The 16,505-nt window shown below is 36.6% G+C and overlaps 1 protein-coding gene across 1 annotated transcript; it reads right to left on the bottom strand.

Annotated features, from left to right (window-relative positions):
* Positions 1–256: 256 nt before the first annotated feature.
* On the bottom strand, positions 257–12,758 carry LOC127184680 (lipocalin Cav p 3.0101-like). Its single transcript, XM_051141023.1, has 5 exons — positions 12,678–12,758; positions 11,537–11,676; positions 5,770–5,840; positions 2,551–2,652; positions 257–321 (listed from the first exon to the last, which is right to left on the bottom strand). Exons 1-5 carry the CDS (start codon positions 12,756–12,758, stop codon positions 257–259), a joined length of 459 nt encoding a protein of 152 aa, XP_050996980.1.
* Positions 12,759–16,505: the final 3,747 nt, after the last annotated feature.

Here is a 16,505-nt window from a genome sequence, read left to right as displayed (position 1 = left end):
TCAAACTCTTAATAATTATTCTAAATACAATTATCCTACTCTACAATAGATCTTTTTAGTGGTTGTGCAGGTGAAATATTTCCAGGCACTGAATATTTTAAGAGCATGCTTCCAAGTTGTATGTATGCATATGGTATCAATTTAATCATGAAATGATTAATGTCATACAGGGCATACATGCAGAAAGGAAAGGAACATCAGGCCTTATGTATTCATAGAATGAAAAAACAATTGTAAAAACCAGAATATTGTGTCTTCATACAGGTGAATCGATTGCCATCGAGAAGTTACTACTGCAAATATTCTGTATCTCATAATAATCTGTGGAGAGGAAAAACAAAAAGTTTAAGTTAGATAAGCTGTTCTTAGCAGCATAATTTCTTTAATCTTTCAAATGAAGGAGGACTTGAAGCAGATTAGACCAGTCACCCTAGAGTTGGCAGGGTTCTTGAGGCCCCACCCCTTCTGATAGATTATAGATAACAAAGGTGGCTGGGTGGTTGGTGAGACTCACTCACAAGGTCCCATACATTCCTGAGCATCTACAGGCAATTAATGGTTGCTGGATGTGTGGGGACAGAGAAGGTTTTCAGTGGTGTAGGTGCTGATAGTGTGCCTATGCTCCTGTACATAGTCTAAATACATACTTATGACAGCAGCCTTAATTAAATTGATTGGTTCACCAGTAACTATGTAAAATATAATCCACAATACATAATGTATAATATAATATACATAATATGCACTATAATAAAAACCTTATAATAAAATAAAATGGAGACTCATCTGTCAGGACGAGGAAGGCAACAAGTGAGAATAAGAGGGAGATAAGGGTGGATATGATTAGAATGTCTGGTATACATATATGAAAAAGGTCATTATAAAACACATAGCTATATAATACATGTATATATAATATGCCATTAAATAACTTTATATTTGCTTCCATTGATGAGTAATATAATAGAGGGAACTTTGTAAGAAGGAACAAAACCAAAGCAATTTTGAATAAATCTTCCATTTTTGTGTATGGATCGATTTTAAGTTCCTAAGACCTCCCTGGATGACTGAAACCCTGGTTGGCAAGTTGAGACATGAAAACTGGGCCTACCACAGTTGAGTAAACCAACCAATAAGGACAGGATAAATGTATCACAAAGACGTGTGTATACAGAAGTCCCCTACCCCTGAATCCTGATTGATGGAAAAATGTAACAGTACTTTGATACAGATGTTTGTAGTTTTCAGGATTAAAAGTCCTGTAACACTGTGACTCCATGTGTGTGTGTGTGTGTGTGTGTGTGTGTGTGTGTGTGTGTGTGTGTGTCACAGTTCAGCTCCTGAATGTGTTCTGTGTCCCTGATCAATAAGGGTCAGTAGCAGGTTAATTACAATAAATGTTTGTTCTCTGAATTGACTTGGTGTTGCGCTGTGTTGGATTGAAGTGGATCTTGTAACAAGTTCATGACCCGAGTCATTTCACAGGATCCCATTTGTGTACAGTCATAAAAAGATATTATTTTGAAGAATTTCATGGAAAATTATATTAACTCTGCATAACTCCTGACATTTCATATTTCCAATGTGAATACTATGCGCAGAAAAAAGTGCATTAAATATGTGCACCACCTAAAGCTGCAAAATATTGACTGCTCAAAATTTTCCCTAAAATCCAGTATTATATAGTCAAGGGATATCTTTGTCTCCAAAGCTAAAATATTTGACTGTTTACCTGTAGGTCTGAAAAGAGCAAAACTAGTAAAGAAGGTTTCCATAAAGGGTGGTAGCTCAGTGGATAAGAGCCATCCCTGAACTTCCCCAAGTCATGGTTTGTAGCTCAGCATAAAGTTACTTTGTGGGGTCTGGCTCCATCTTCTGTCCTCCAAGGGCACTGCACCCACATCACCCGCTACCAACCCACTCACATATTGATTTTTATAGAAAGCAAGAAACAAACAGCTCTTTCTTTAGCTTAGAGAATATTTCTTGGAACACTTTCCCCTAGCTGGGATGCCTTGTCAGGCCCCAGTGGAAGAGTATGCCCTTAGTCCTTATGTGACTTGATGTGCTTAGGTGAGTTGAGGCAGTAGGCTCCCCTTTTCTGAGGAGAAGGGGAAGGGAGAAGTTTAAGAGGGTGGGAGGTTGGGAGAGGAGGGAAAAGGGAGGAGACTTTAATAGGTATATAAAGCAAATAAGTAAATAAATAAATAAATAAATAAAAATATTCACAAAGCTATTGTAATGAAAATATGCAAAAACAACAGTTATGAAAACCCCAAGAAAACGTTGCTTTTTAATAAAAGTTGAAAATATGTCATTATGTTTCTACTCACCCAATGTATACACGTCTTTATTTAGGACAAATATCTGCAAAATAGGATGGAAAACAAGAAGAATACATGCTCTTTAGACTTTTTCAGTAGTTTTACTGTTTATAACTTTAAAATGTGAATAGTAAATTTGAATCTAACATAATATCGTTTTTAAACTTTCAGTTTCATATAAAGTCTCAGGGGACAGCTAGTGTCTCATCTATCATCATTTTATTACCTTTCTCGAGCAGGTATCTGATATTCTCCTTTGGAATAAGCATCTCATCATACTTATCTGTAAATTTCTGTTGCTCTTCTCCACTCACACTGTCTCCTTTCCCTTCATTGTATGGAAAGAAAAGAAAAGAAGCCTGTAGAATGTTCTTCAGTATAGAATGGATTTCTCATGCTATCCTACTGTGTGTCCTTCCTTTTCTATCCTCTCCCAGCTCACACATTCATCTTTCATGGGGACTTGAAAAGGACCCAAAATTTGGAACATCTTTTCACATGCACAACTGTGGACCTACTAAGTTCACTATCATATGCCTACTAAGCACTTTGGGTCCCCAGCTATAAATTTGAGCATACCCCCCGACCTCGCAGTATTTACAGTCTCAAAAAATAACCTCCTTGGATTCCAAGTTAGTTGCATCTAAGGGTTAAGAAGATTTTCAAGTTATGGCTTTTTCTCCCTATCCCAACCTATATCATTATCATCATCCCATTCCCTCGTACTACAGATGTGTGATGAAGTGAGGAAGGTAAATAATGTCAACTTTTCAGACACAAGATCATAAAGGAAAATGTCTCCTTTCACATATCTCAAACCTAACTTCAATCCCCATTTTCCTTTAAAACATCTGAATTCAAATTTTTATTCTGGATTAAGAGGTGACAGAAGCCATCTCTAAGTGAGTAAACCTTGATAATTTGATGCGTGCATGATGGAAATTTTTCTTGGATCACCAGATTGTGTGTGTTCAGTTTAAGGAACCCCTTCTGATGCCAGACCCTGGTGGTATGTATGAATCTTTTTCTTAAATAAAATTCTTCTTGCATTCTTGATTCAGTCAAGGGGAATGTTAAACTTACTATCTGGACACATCTATGAATCAATGCATTTTTTGTAAATAACCTGTGCGTATATCTGTCTTTGTAATTAAAAACAGACATAATGTGGGTCTGTTCCAAACTGTAGAAGAAGATCTACAGGGGCTGTAAATTTGGCCCAGTGGTTAAGAGCACTGGTGGCTCTTCTGAAGACCTGGACTCAATTCCCAGCACCTACATGATGGCTCACAGAAATCTGTCACTCCAATTGCAGGATATTTGACTCTCTCTTCTGGCCTCTGTGGGCACCAATCACACAGGTGGTGTGCAGATACGAATGCAAAAACAAGTAAAATAATAATAATAATAATAACAATAAAGATTCATGATACTTACCAACAAAAAATAATACAAATTCCCAATACATATCATCTTTTAAACAGGAAACAAAAATTATCATAATTGTACTTGATACATACAAAATCCTGAAAGTATGTTGGCCTGCATCTGTGGTATGAAAAGTTAGGTGTCAGAATTCAAACATTTTTTAATCTTGGTCATGCTTTATTTTTCAATATATTTTATCAATTTATTCATATTACATCTCAATTATATCCTCCCATTCCTCCCTTCCTCCCATTTTCTCCTTATTCCCCTCCCCTATGACTGTGACTGAGGGGGACCTCCTCCCCCTGTATATGCTCATAGGGTATCAAGTCTCTTCTTGGTAGCCTGCTATCCTTCCTCTGACTGCCACCAGGCCTCCCCATCCAGGGGATGTGGTCAAATATGGGGCACCAATGTTCATGTGAAAGTCAGACCCCACTCTCCACTCAGCTGTGAAGAACGTCCTGTCCATTGGATTCCTCAAGACCCAGCTATTCCACTCCTTGTAATATACCCAAAAGATGCTCCACCACACAACAAGAACATTTGCTCAACCATGTTCATAACAGCCTTATTCATAATAGTGAGAACATGGAAACAGCCTAAGTGTCCATCAGTAGAAGAATGGATAAAGAAACTGTGGTGCATTTACACTATGGAATACTACTCAGCTATTAAAAACAAGGAATTCCCAAAATTTGTGGACAAATGGAATGAACTAGAAATGATCATAATGAGTGAGCTAACCCAGAAGCAGAAAGAGTCAAATGGTATATGCTTACTTATATCTGCATACTAGCCCAAGGGGCATGTCCCATGAAAGTCTTCCCTTACCAGGAAGGTGGGACATAGGGGAGGACTTCCTACTGGGACTCTAGATGAGAGAAGCATGGGAGAATGGGGAAATAGAAGGATCCAGAGGGCCCTAGAAATCTACAAGAAGAACATTTTGATAGGCGGATCTGGGCCCAGAGGTCCTACTCAAACTATGGCACCAGCCAAGGACAATACATGCAGTAAACTTCGAACCCCTACCCATATCTAGCCAAAGAATGTTCCCCATTCCTTCACCAATGTCACTGATTCATTAACAATCTCCTCAACATGTCAAAACACATTTAAGTTAAAAATATATATTTTTCAGGCTAAGATTATATATTATACATACTCTCCAGGACGTCAATCACTTAAGCATCTGATCATTCCATACTATAAGACTGATGATTGTAAATTGTTTCCAGTTTTTACAATAAAAAATCTATACACTTTTGTTCTCCCTGCAATTGAATTTTATATTAATAACACATTGGTATATTTTAATGTGCTATTTTAGGCACTGCCATTCCTATCCTCTGGATTTATGCTACTCACAATATACTAAATAAATTCTTTATTAAATGCTTTTTTACAATCAGAAAATACTCACTAAACTCTTTTAATAGATGTCTTTTTAAACACTTGAATATATTATCCTTTTCAAAGATCGATTTCATTTTCCTTTATGTATACATGTGGACCTGTGTTCTTGTGCATGTTTGCAGGTTGCTCTCAGAGTCCAGTATTAAATATTCAATCACCTGAAGTCACAGTTACAGATGGTTGTGGACCATCAAATGTGGGTACCGCAATCAGAGTCAGGGCCTTTGGCAGAGCAGCAAGCTCCCTTAACTTCTGACCATCTCTCTTGTCCCTGAATGTTTATTTATTCATTAAGAATGACTATTTATTAAATAGTCACAATAATACTTATAATGTAAATGAGATTTAACTTATTCTACATAAAATATATTCTCAGCCATTTTACGTGTGAACATCTCACAATGAGACCTGAGGGCTTTGTTTGATTGTTTTATAGTTTAATATGACATGTGATGAGATCATGTGACTTCTTCAAACACCGAGTGACAAGTATAAGGCCTGGTACGGAGCTGGAGGGAGAAATTCTTCCAGGCTTAGGTTATGGGATAATGTCAGCATCAAGGAATTTACATCTTCAAGAAAGGTCGTGTATACTCACAGATAAAAGAGAAAGTATTTGAGTACCTTCTCTGTGCTTTGACTTCAAACTTTTCACACTCTTCATCTACCCTAAAGGACAAAGAAACAGATACCATGTATTCATCATCATGTTCCTATGTGACCTGAATAATGTAATGATGGGCATCGTGGGCATCTTCCCACTGGTGCATTGTTGCCAGAGAAACAAAAATGATTGACTTCATCACTGAGGATGGATCATCTCCAACTGGTTCAGGTGAAGATATCAACGGATTTTTACCTTGTAGCCACTAAGATTCCAAAAATTCTTAATCTATTCTTTTTATATGTATAACTTTTTATTGAACCATTTATCTATCTATTTGATAAATACTTCTGTTACTAGGGACACTGAATTCATCATTTTTTTGTTTGTTTGATTGTTTTTTGTTCTTGTTTCTTGAGACAAGGTTTCTCTGTGTAAAGGGTATCTTGGATATCCTGGAACTCACTTTGTAGACCAAGCTGGCTTCAACCCCTTAGGGATTCACCAGCCTCTGCCTCCTGAATGCTGGGATTAAATGTGTGTGTCACCATCCCCTGCTGAATTCATCATCCTTTAATGCATACTTTGAATTCTTTTAATTCAACTTGTATTCACCCAGCAAGAAATTTCATATGGATACCAGTGATTTGGAGGCATGGATGGACATACAGACGTCCACACAGGATGTACAAGCAGAAACAATTGTATTCACATGTCAGATACAGATCTGAGGAATAGAAAACCATCAGTGATATATGAAACCTATGATTTACGTGTGTCTCTGATGTTATTGGGTTATAATGGTATATTTTCAGCCAGTTTCCTACTCAGATTTTAGTATTGACAATTTATGTAATGAACACTTTGAAAGGAACAAGGGATGGGCTATTAAACTCTTCATCTACACTCTAATTTTATTTGTGAAATGAGAAACTTACTTTTTTTTCCTTTTTTTATAAATTTATTCTTGTTACATCTCAATGTTTATCCCATCCCTTGTATCCTCTTATTCCTCCCTCCCCCCCCCCCCCATTTTCCCATTATTCCCCTTCCCTATGACTGTTCCTGAGGGGGATTACCTCCCCCTGTATATTCTCATAGGGTATCAAGTCTCTTCTTGGCAACCTGCTATCCTTCCTCTGAGTGCCACCAGGTCTCCCCCTCCAGGGGACATGGTCAAATGTGAGGCACCAGAGTACGTGAGAAAGTCATATCCCACTCTCCACTCAACTGTGGAGAATATTCTGACCATTGGCTAGATCTGGGAAGGGGTTTAAAGTTTACCTCCTGTATTGTCCTTGGCTGGTGCCTTAGTTTGAGCGGGACCCCTGGGCCCAAATCTGCCTATCATAACGTTCTACTTGTAGGTTTCTAGGACCCTCTGGATCCTTCTACTTTGCTATTCTCCCATGCTTCTCTCATTTAGAGTCCCAATAGGATGCCCTCCCCTCTGTCCCAGTTTTCTGGTAAGTGAAGGCTTTAATGGGACATGCCCCTTGGGCTAGTATGCAGATATAAGTGAGTATATACTATTTGAGTCTTTCTGCTTCTGGGTTAACTCACTCATTGTGATCATTTCTAGCTCAATCCATTTATCCACAAATTTCAGGAATTCCTTGTTTTTAATAGCTGAGTAGTATTCCATAGTGTATATGTACCACAGTTTCTTTATCCACTCTTCAACTGAGGGACACTTAGGCTGTTTCCATGTTCTGGCGATTATGAATAAGGCTGCTATGAACATGGTTGAGCAAATTTTCTTGTTGTGTGCTGGAGCATCTTCTGGGTATATTCCAAGGAGTGGAATAGCTGGGTCTTGAGGAAGCCCTATTCCCATTTTTCTGAGATAGCACCAGATAGATTTCCAAAGTGGCTGTACTAGTTTGCATTCCCACCAGCAATGAAGGAGTGTTCCTCTCTCCCCACATCCTCGCCAGCATGTGGTGTCACTTGAGTTTTTGATCTTAGCCATTCTGATGGGTGTAAGATGGAATCTCAGAGTTGTTTTGATTTGCATTTCCCTGATGACTAAGGAGGTTGAGCATTTCTTTAAGTGTTTCTCAGCCATTTGATACTCCTCTGTTGAGAATTCTCTGTTTAGTTCCAAGCCCCATTTCTCAATTGGGTTATTCGGTTTGGTGGTGTTTAATTTCTTGAGTTCTTTATATATTTTGGATATTAGACCTTTGTCAGACATTACTCATTTTTATATGTAGTATTAATAGACTAGTATCCCCAGAAAATTCTTTCTCATGTACAATCTCTAAGATACTGTTATCTGAGAAGAAGTGATTGTACAGAAAATGAACAATTTCATTCCTTGCCCTTCACACAAAACTCACGTTAATTTCTCCACTGATAAGCTCAAAATTATATTAATTACATGTAATAATTTCCAGCCCTATCATTTTTATTTACACTCTCAGTTACGTTACTTAAAATCACCTAAACCCATGTTGCACATGATGAAAAACATGCCTCAAAGTCACAATGACTACTAATGTAATCTTATCTTTATTCTAGTGATAATTTTATTCTGACCTGTGATTTTGTGTTACTTACTTTTACATTTCACTATAACTCTTTTTGGATAATCCCATACACATATACAATAAAATGTGATTTTTATTTAGGTTTGCCATTTCTGCCCTCCTCTTTCTATGACCTGAATTTCCCCCACCCAAGTTCATATACTTCTCATCAGTTCTGTACATATGAGAATTCCATACATGCAAGCATGTACTTGGCTCCATCTCTTTCCAGTCCAGTTCCTCCAAATCTCAGCTTTTCTTTCTTTCTTTTTCTCCTCTTAAAAAATAACCCATTAAGCCTAGGTACTACTGAACATATGCACATGAATGTGGACCCACCAGCGACTATATTATTAAAGAAATGTGAACATTCCTCCCCCAGAGGTCATCAACTGTCAATCATTCCAGCTATAGGTGACTGAGACTCTCCTGCGCCTGATCTGAAATGTTGATTGTCTTGGTCATGAGCTGTTTATTGATGCAAATGCCATTTTTCTACCTGAATTACTTCCCATTTCTGTGACTGGAATTCATCATTAAATTAATTTCTAGACGCTTGAACTAAAACCTATCTTATTTGTAAATTTCAAGTAGATGTTTTTTATACGCTATGCTCTGATTACAGTTTGCCTTCCCATTACTCTTCTCACCCTTCCCACCTATCCAAGTCTACACCCTTTTCCCCCCTCTCTTTCATTATAAAATGTACAGGTGTATTAAAAAGCAGAATAAAAATAGTAAAATTAAACACATACCAGAAAAGGACAAACAAAACAAACAAAAACAGAGCCAAAGTAAAAGCATAAGAAATACATATAGATGTGGAGACCCATATTTTCACACACACAGGAATACCATAAATACCATGAAACACAAATATTTCACAACAAACATTTAATTATATATAGGTATAATTAAAATATAAGCTATTATATGTAAATATAATTATAGTAACCTGCATATGCCATCATAAAATAACAGTGTTATAAATATATTTACAAAATACTTTACCCACTGAGCAATCTTTCTAGCTTATATATCTACATTATTATAATTGTTGTATAAATTATCTAGTGCCCAGTTATAATATATGATGTAATAAATGCATGATATGATATAAAAAGAATCAATATTATAAATATGAATGTTATATGTATGTTTTAAATATACATGTAAATGTAACATCATAATTTATATTGTAATCATATGTACTACAATGGCTATATAAAATGACATATATTCTATTCAATATACTGGTATCATTTGTCATTGTAAGATACATGTTGTTTTGATATGAATCCACACACATATGGTCACTTGATTTTTGACAAAGAAGCCAAATCCATTCAATGGAAAAAGGATAGCATCTTCAACAAATGGTGCTGGTCTAACTGGAGGTCTATGTGTAAAAAAATGCAACTGGACCCATATTTGTCACCTTGCACAAAACTCAAATCCAAGTGGATTAAAGACCTCAACATAAAACCAGAGACACTAAGCCACTTAGAGGAAAAAGTGGGGAAGAGCCTGGAACATATTGGCACAGGAGAAAACTTCCTGAACAGAACACCAACAGCCCAGGCCTTAATATCAACCATTAATAAATGGGACCTCATGAGGCTGAGAAGCTTCTGTAAGGCAGGAGACACTGTCAAGAGAACAAAGCGACAGCCTACAGACTGGGAAAAGATCTTCACCAACCCTACATCTGACAAAGGTCTGATATCCAAAATATATAAAGAACTCAAGAAATTAAACACCATCAAACCAAATAACCCAATTGAGAAATGGGGCTTGGAACTAAACAGAGAATTCTCAACAGAGGAGTATCAAATGGCTGAGAAACACTTAAAGAAATGCTCAACCTCCTTAGTCATCAGGGAAATGCAAATCAAAACAACTCTGAGATTCCATCTTACACCCATCAGAATGGCTAAGATCAAAAACTCAAGCGACACCACATGCTGGCGAGGATGTGGGGAGAGAGGAACACTCCTTCATTGCTGGTGGGAATGCAAACTAGTACAGCCACTTTGGAAATCTATCTGGTGCTATCTCAGAAAAATGGGAATAGGGCTTCCTCAAGACCCAGCTATTCCACTCCTTGGAGTATACCCAGAAGATGCTCCAGCACACAACAAGAAAATTTGCTCAACCATGTTCATAGCAGCCTTAATCATAATAGCCAGAACATGGAAACATGTCCATCAGTAGAAGAATGGATAAAGAAACTGTGGTACATATACACTATGGAATACTACTCAGCTATTAAAAACAAGGAATTCCCAAAATTTGTGGATAAATGGATTGAGCTAGAAATGATCATAATGAGTGAGTTAACTCAGAAGCAGAAAGAATCAAATGGTATATACTCACTTATATCTGCATACTAGCCCAAGGGGCATGTCCCACGAAAGCCTTCACTTACCAGGAAACTGGGACAGAGGGGAGGACATCCTATTGGGACTCTAAATGAGAGAAGCATGGGAGAATAGCAAAGTAGAAGGATCCAGAGGGTCCTAGAAACCTACAAGTAGAACGTTATGATAGGCAGATTTGGGCCCAGGGGTCCCGCTCAAACTAAGACACCAGCCAAGGACAATACAGGCGGTAAACTTTAAACCCCTACCCAGATCTAGCCAATGGTCAGAACAGTCTCCACAGTTGAGTGGAGAGTGGGATATGACTTTCTCACGTACTATGGTGCCTCATATTTGACCATATCCCCTGGAGGGGGAGACCTGGTGGCACTCAGAGGAAGGATAGCAGGTTACCAAGAAGAGACTTGATACCCTATGAGCATCTACAGGGGGAGGTAATCCCCCTCAGGAACAGTCATAGGGGAGGGTAATAATGGGAAAATGGGAGGGAGGGAAGAATGGGAGGATACAAGGGATGGGATAAACATTGAGATGTAACAAGAATAAATTAATAAAAAAATTTAAAAAAAATAAAAAATAAAAAGATGCATGCTGTTTTAAATAATTTAAATGTATATGCAACATACATGTATAATATTCATATTATTCAAATTTACCATTTATAAATATTCATATTAAGTCAATTTTATTTGGAATGTGGAACAATACGTCAGTATTATTTACTATTTCATAAATATTTCTGTATTGTTGGTGAGTGACAAGTTCATCTACCTCTCATGCTGGGAAATGTCTAAATACATCCCATCATATCAAATTGTTTGACTTTACATTGTAGCAAGGTTAGCTTACTCGCCGTAGAATGTCAGTATGATCTCCAGGCACTGTTCAGTACACTCAAAGTGACGGAAAAAGAGTTTCAGCATTCCATCATCGGTGATTAGGTCAATATCTGTTGCAGCTATGGCAATGGTATGCCAGTCACCTGATATCTGAGAATGAAGAAAATCAACAGCCATTTTCTGTCATCTTCAACAAATACTTTAGCTCAAGAGGGTGAAAAATCTGATTTTTATTGAGCAGTATAAAATTCTGATGCTTAAATTTTATATTCTTATTTTTTGTTAGAGAAAGTACATGAATTCAGGTGGGTATGGATGTGGGAATATCTGAGAGCCATCAATTGAGGGGAATGACTAATACATTTTCCTAAAATGTATTGTAGGAAAAATTTTAAAATTACTCAATGCAATTCTAAATACTCTATTTACTATATATTGTGATATGTAGTACATAATAAAATTCCTAAATATATAGTAAACATCCTATTCCCTAGAGTGTAGAAACATAAGGTGACACAATTATTCAAGCCTAACTCTTAACCATGTTGATGAGAGATGTTTGACATATTTAAGATTGAGTCAACAAATATCACAGAAAACTAAAGATTTCATTTGGGCTCTGGGTTTTATCACCCAGAGTCTGTTCTTAATAGCAATGAGAAAATGTATAATTGACAGAAAAAAAATATTTGTTTTCAATGCAGGCATGTGAGTGTAGACAAACGTTTTAAAGGATCTGACATATCCATAAAAGTCTCTGTGAGAAAAAGGGAGAGAGAAGTATACACAGGCAAAGAGATGCCTACATATCACAATATTATAGTTACACATGTGGTATTAATATAATTCCATAACATCTTACATTGCAACTATATATAGTACAAGGGTATATAATAGGACAAACATTCTATGTGGTATATTTAATAATGTTTTTAATTATAATTAGCCTAATGTTTTATATAATTTTATGTGTACATGTAAAAGAAATTTCTAAGTTGAAAACATAAATTAAATACTAAATTATATGAAATTAAATATTAAACTATATCTTATTTAGAATGTCACATATCCTCCAACTTTCTCCCATTTTGAGACAAAGGAATAATGCAATAGAAATTTCTATATATTATGACCTCATTATTTCATGGTACCTGGGTTGCATTGAGTTGTCCGTTGGACCTGTTTCTAGAACAAATCGAAGCAAGCACAAGAGCTAGCAGCAGAACCTTCATCTCGGAGTCCTCTCTCTTCTCTAATGCACAGAAAATGAAGTTTATTCTTGTAATCTTGTTTTCAGAATGCACAATGAAGGAATCGTTCTTTATCATGATATGGGGAGTAATCTAGAAACTTCCTGGTTCCTGTCACTGTGCTCAGTGCAATGATCTGTTATTTTATTGATAAGACTGTGTTTGAAAGATGCTGGGCCCCACTGCACAATTGACCTTCATGGGAGTAATGAGCACACAGAACATATGTTCTGTTTCAGGAAACACAAATATTGGTAAATTCTGAAGCCCCAGTTCTTTAAATGGGGGATAGATACATAAAATGTCTTTCCCAGTGTTATATGTATATTTTATACCCATAAAATATATTTGCAAGGGACTTACACATGTTATATAATAAATAAGCATTTACTTTCAAGAACAATTTTAATTTATTTATTTATCCCCAATTTAAATTAATATTTAATTATATGTATAATAGTGTTTGTTCTGCATATTCTTATTTATTTATTTGTAAAATTTTATTCACTTTATATTTCAACTGTAGCTCCCTCACTTGTCTACTGCCAGTCCTACTCTCCCTCATACCCCCTCTTACCTCCCATAGTCCTCAGAGAGGGGGAGCCCTCCTCCCCTATTATCTGACCCCAACCTATCAAGTCTCATCTAAACTGCCTACAGGTTTTTCCTCTGTGGCCCGGCAAGGCCACTGCTGCAAGGCAAAGTTATCAACTAGTAGATACCAGAATTCATGTTAGAAGTGATCATTACTCCCCATATTATGAGACCCACAAGGAGACTGTAATGCCTATCTACTACATCTGAGCAGAGGGTCTAGGTATTCACCATGCATACCACGCATGGTCATTGCTCTACCCACCCCCTGAGCCCAGATTTGTTGGCTCCATTGGTCTCCTTGTGGATCTTCTGTCCCTTCCAAGTCTTTCTATTCCCCCAACTTTTCCATAAAACTCCCTGAACTCTACCCTAAAGTTTGGCTGTGAGTCTCACCTTCTGCTTCAATTCCCCTGCTGGATGGAGACTTTCAGAAGACCTCTATGGTAGGCGCCCTTCCTGTCCCTTGTCTTCAACTGCTTCCAGAGTCTATTTGTCTTTCTGAATGACAATTCAACATTATCCCTAGTGTTCTCCTTGTTATTTAGCTTCTTTAGGTCTTTGGTTTGTAGTGTTGTTACTTTGTATTATGTGGCTAATATCTGCTTATAATTGAGTATATACCATGCAAGTCTTTCTGGGTCTGTGCTACCTTGCTCAGGATGAACTTTTCTTATTCCATCTATTTGCCCACAAATGTCATGTTTTGTTTTTAATAGTTGAGTAGTATTTCATTGTGTAAATATACCACAGTTTCTTTATCCACTTTTAAGTTGATGGACACCTGGGTTGCTTCCAGATTCTGGCTATTATAAATAAATCTGCTATGAACATAGTCAAACAAATGTCCTTGTTGAATGGTAGAGCATCTTTTGGGCTTATGCTCATGAGTAGTATAATTGGGTCTTGAGGTAGCACTATTCCAAATTTTCTGAGAAAGCACCAAATTGATTTCCATAATGGCTGTACATGTTTGGAGTCCCACCAGCAACAGAAGAGTGTTCCCCTTTCTCCACATTCTTGCCAGCTTGTGCTGTCACTTGAGTTTTTTATATTAGCCATTCTAAAGTGTGTAAGAAAGAATCTCTGAATTATTTTGATTTGCATTTCCCTGATGATTAAGTACATTGAATATTTCTTTAAGTGTTTCTTGGCCATTCACCATTCTTCTGTTGGGAATTCTCTGTACCCCAAATTTAAATTGTATTATTTGGTTTGTCAGTGTTTAATTTCTTGAGTTCTTTACATATTTTTGATATTGGCACTTTTCTGATTAGGGTTAGTAAAGAGATTCTTCCAGTCTCTAGGCTGTCATTTTTTTCTGTTGACAGTGTCCTTTGCCTTACAGAAGATTTAAGTTTCTTGAGGTCCCAATTAATAATTGTTGATCTTAGAGCATGAGCTATTGATGCTCTGTTCACAAAGTTGTTTTTTCTCTTAATAGATTTAGTATGTCTGACTTTATGTTGAGTTCTTCAGTCCACGTGCACTTTAGTTTTGTGCAGGGTAATAAACAATTATCTATTTGCATTTTCCTATAGGTAGACATCCAGTTATACCAGTGCCATTTGTTGAAGTTGCTGTCTTTTTTTCCATTGTATGGTTTTGGCTTCTCTTGAACAATCAAGTGTCCATAGATGTGTTGGTTTATGTCTGGGTCTTTCATTCTATTCCATTGATTTAACTGTCTGTTTCTATGCCAATACCATGCACTTTATATTATTGTTGCTATATAGAGCAGTTTGATGTCAGGGATGGAGATTCCTCCATAAGATCTTTTATTGTACAGGATTGCCTTCACTATTCGTGGGTTTTTTTTTTTTTACATATGAAGTTGAGAATTGTTCTTTGCATGTCTGTAAAAACTTGTGTTGGCATTTTTATGGGAATTGCATTGAATCTGTAGACTGCTTTTGGAAAGATGGCCATTTTACTATGTTAATCGCACTGATCATGGGAGATCTTTCCATCTTCTGATATCTATTTCAATTTCTTTCTTCAGGGACTTGAAGTTTTTTTCATATAAGTCTTTCACTTGTTTGGTTAGAGATACACCAAGATACTTTATGTATATGTTACTATTGTGAAGCATGTTGTTTCCCTAATTTTTTTCTCAGCCCTATTTGTCTTTTGTATATAGAAGGACTATTGATCTTTTGAGTTGATTTTGCATCCAGCCACTTTGCCAATGGTGTTTATCAGCTGCAGGAGTTTTTGGTAGAATTATTGGGGTCACTTATATATACTATCGTATCATCTGTGAATAGTGATAGTTTGACTTCTTCCTTTTCAATATGTAGCCACTTTATTTCCTTTTGCTGTCTTAGTCCTCTAGCTAGGACTTTAAGTACTATATTGAAGAGATACAGAGAGAGTGGACATCTTTGTCTTGTCCCTGATTTCAGTGGAATTGATTTAAGTTTTTCTCCATTTAGTTTGATGTTGCCTATAGGCTTTCTTCATATTGCCTTACTATGTTTAAGTATGTGCCTTGTATCTCCAATCTCTTCAAGACTTTTAACATGAATGGGTATTGTATTTTGTCAACCTAAGGAGAGGATCATATAGTTTTTTTTCTTTCAGTTTGTTTATATGATGGATGAGATTGATGGATTTCCATATAGTAAACCACCACTGAATGCCTGGGATCAAGCCTACTTGGTCGTGGTGGATATTTTTGGTGTGTTCTTGGATTCTGTTTGAAAGCATTTTATTGAATTTTTTGCATCAATGTTTATAAGTGAAATTGGTCTGAAATTCTCTTTGTAGGGTACTTGTGTGGTTTAGGTATCAAGGTGACTGTGGTCTCATAGAATGAATTTCATAATGTTTCTTCTGTTTCTATATTGTGGAATATTTTTTGGATATTGGTATTAGTTTGTCTTTGAAAATCTGGTAGAATTTTGCGCTAAATAAATATGGCCCCGGGTCTGTTTTTGGTTGGTAGAATCTGATGATTCCTTCTATATCCTTAGGAGATATAGGACTGCTTAACTTGTTTACCTGGCCTTGACTCAATTTGTTAAGTGTAATCTATCAAGAAAATTGTCCATTTCATTTAGATTTCCAAATTTTTGGCATATGGGTTTTTTTTAAGTAAGACCCAATGATTCTTTGGATTTTCTTGGTGTATGT

Source organism: Acomys russatus, chromosome X, assembly GCF_903995435.1.
Source record: "Acomys russatus chromosome X, mAcoRus1.1, whole genome shotgun sequence".
Lineage (NCBI taxonomy): Eukaryota > Metazoa > Chordata > Mammalia > Rodentia > Muridae > Acomys > Acomys russatus.
This window is presented reverse-complemented; position numbering and strand designations above follow the sequence as displayed.

Bases quoted from the DNA above. Each gene is read 5' to 3' on its own strand.
- LOC127184680 (XM_051141023.1), bottom strand. From the start codon at position 12,758: ATGAAGGTTCTGCTGCTAGCTCTTGTGCTTGCTTCGATTTGTTCTAGA. The intron at 11,677-12,677 runs GTACCATGAAAT...CTTCATTCTCAG, and splicing joins GACAACTCAATGCAACCCAG to ATATCAGGTGACTGGCATAC. The intron at 5,841-11,536 runs GTAAGCTAACCT...TTTGTCCTTTAG, and splicing joins ATACTGACATTCTACGGCGA to GGTAGATGAAGAGTGTGAAA.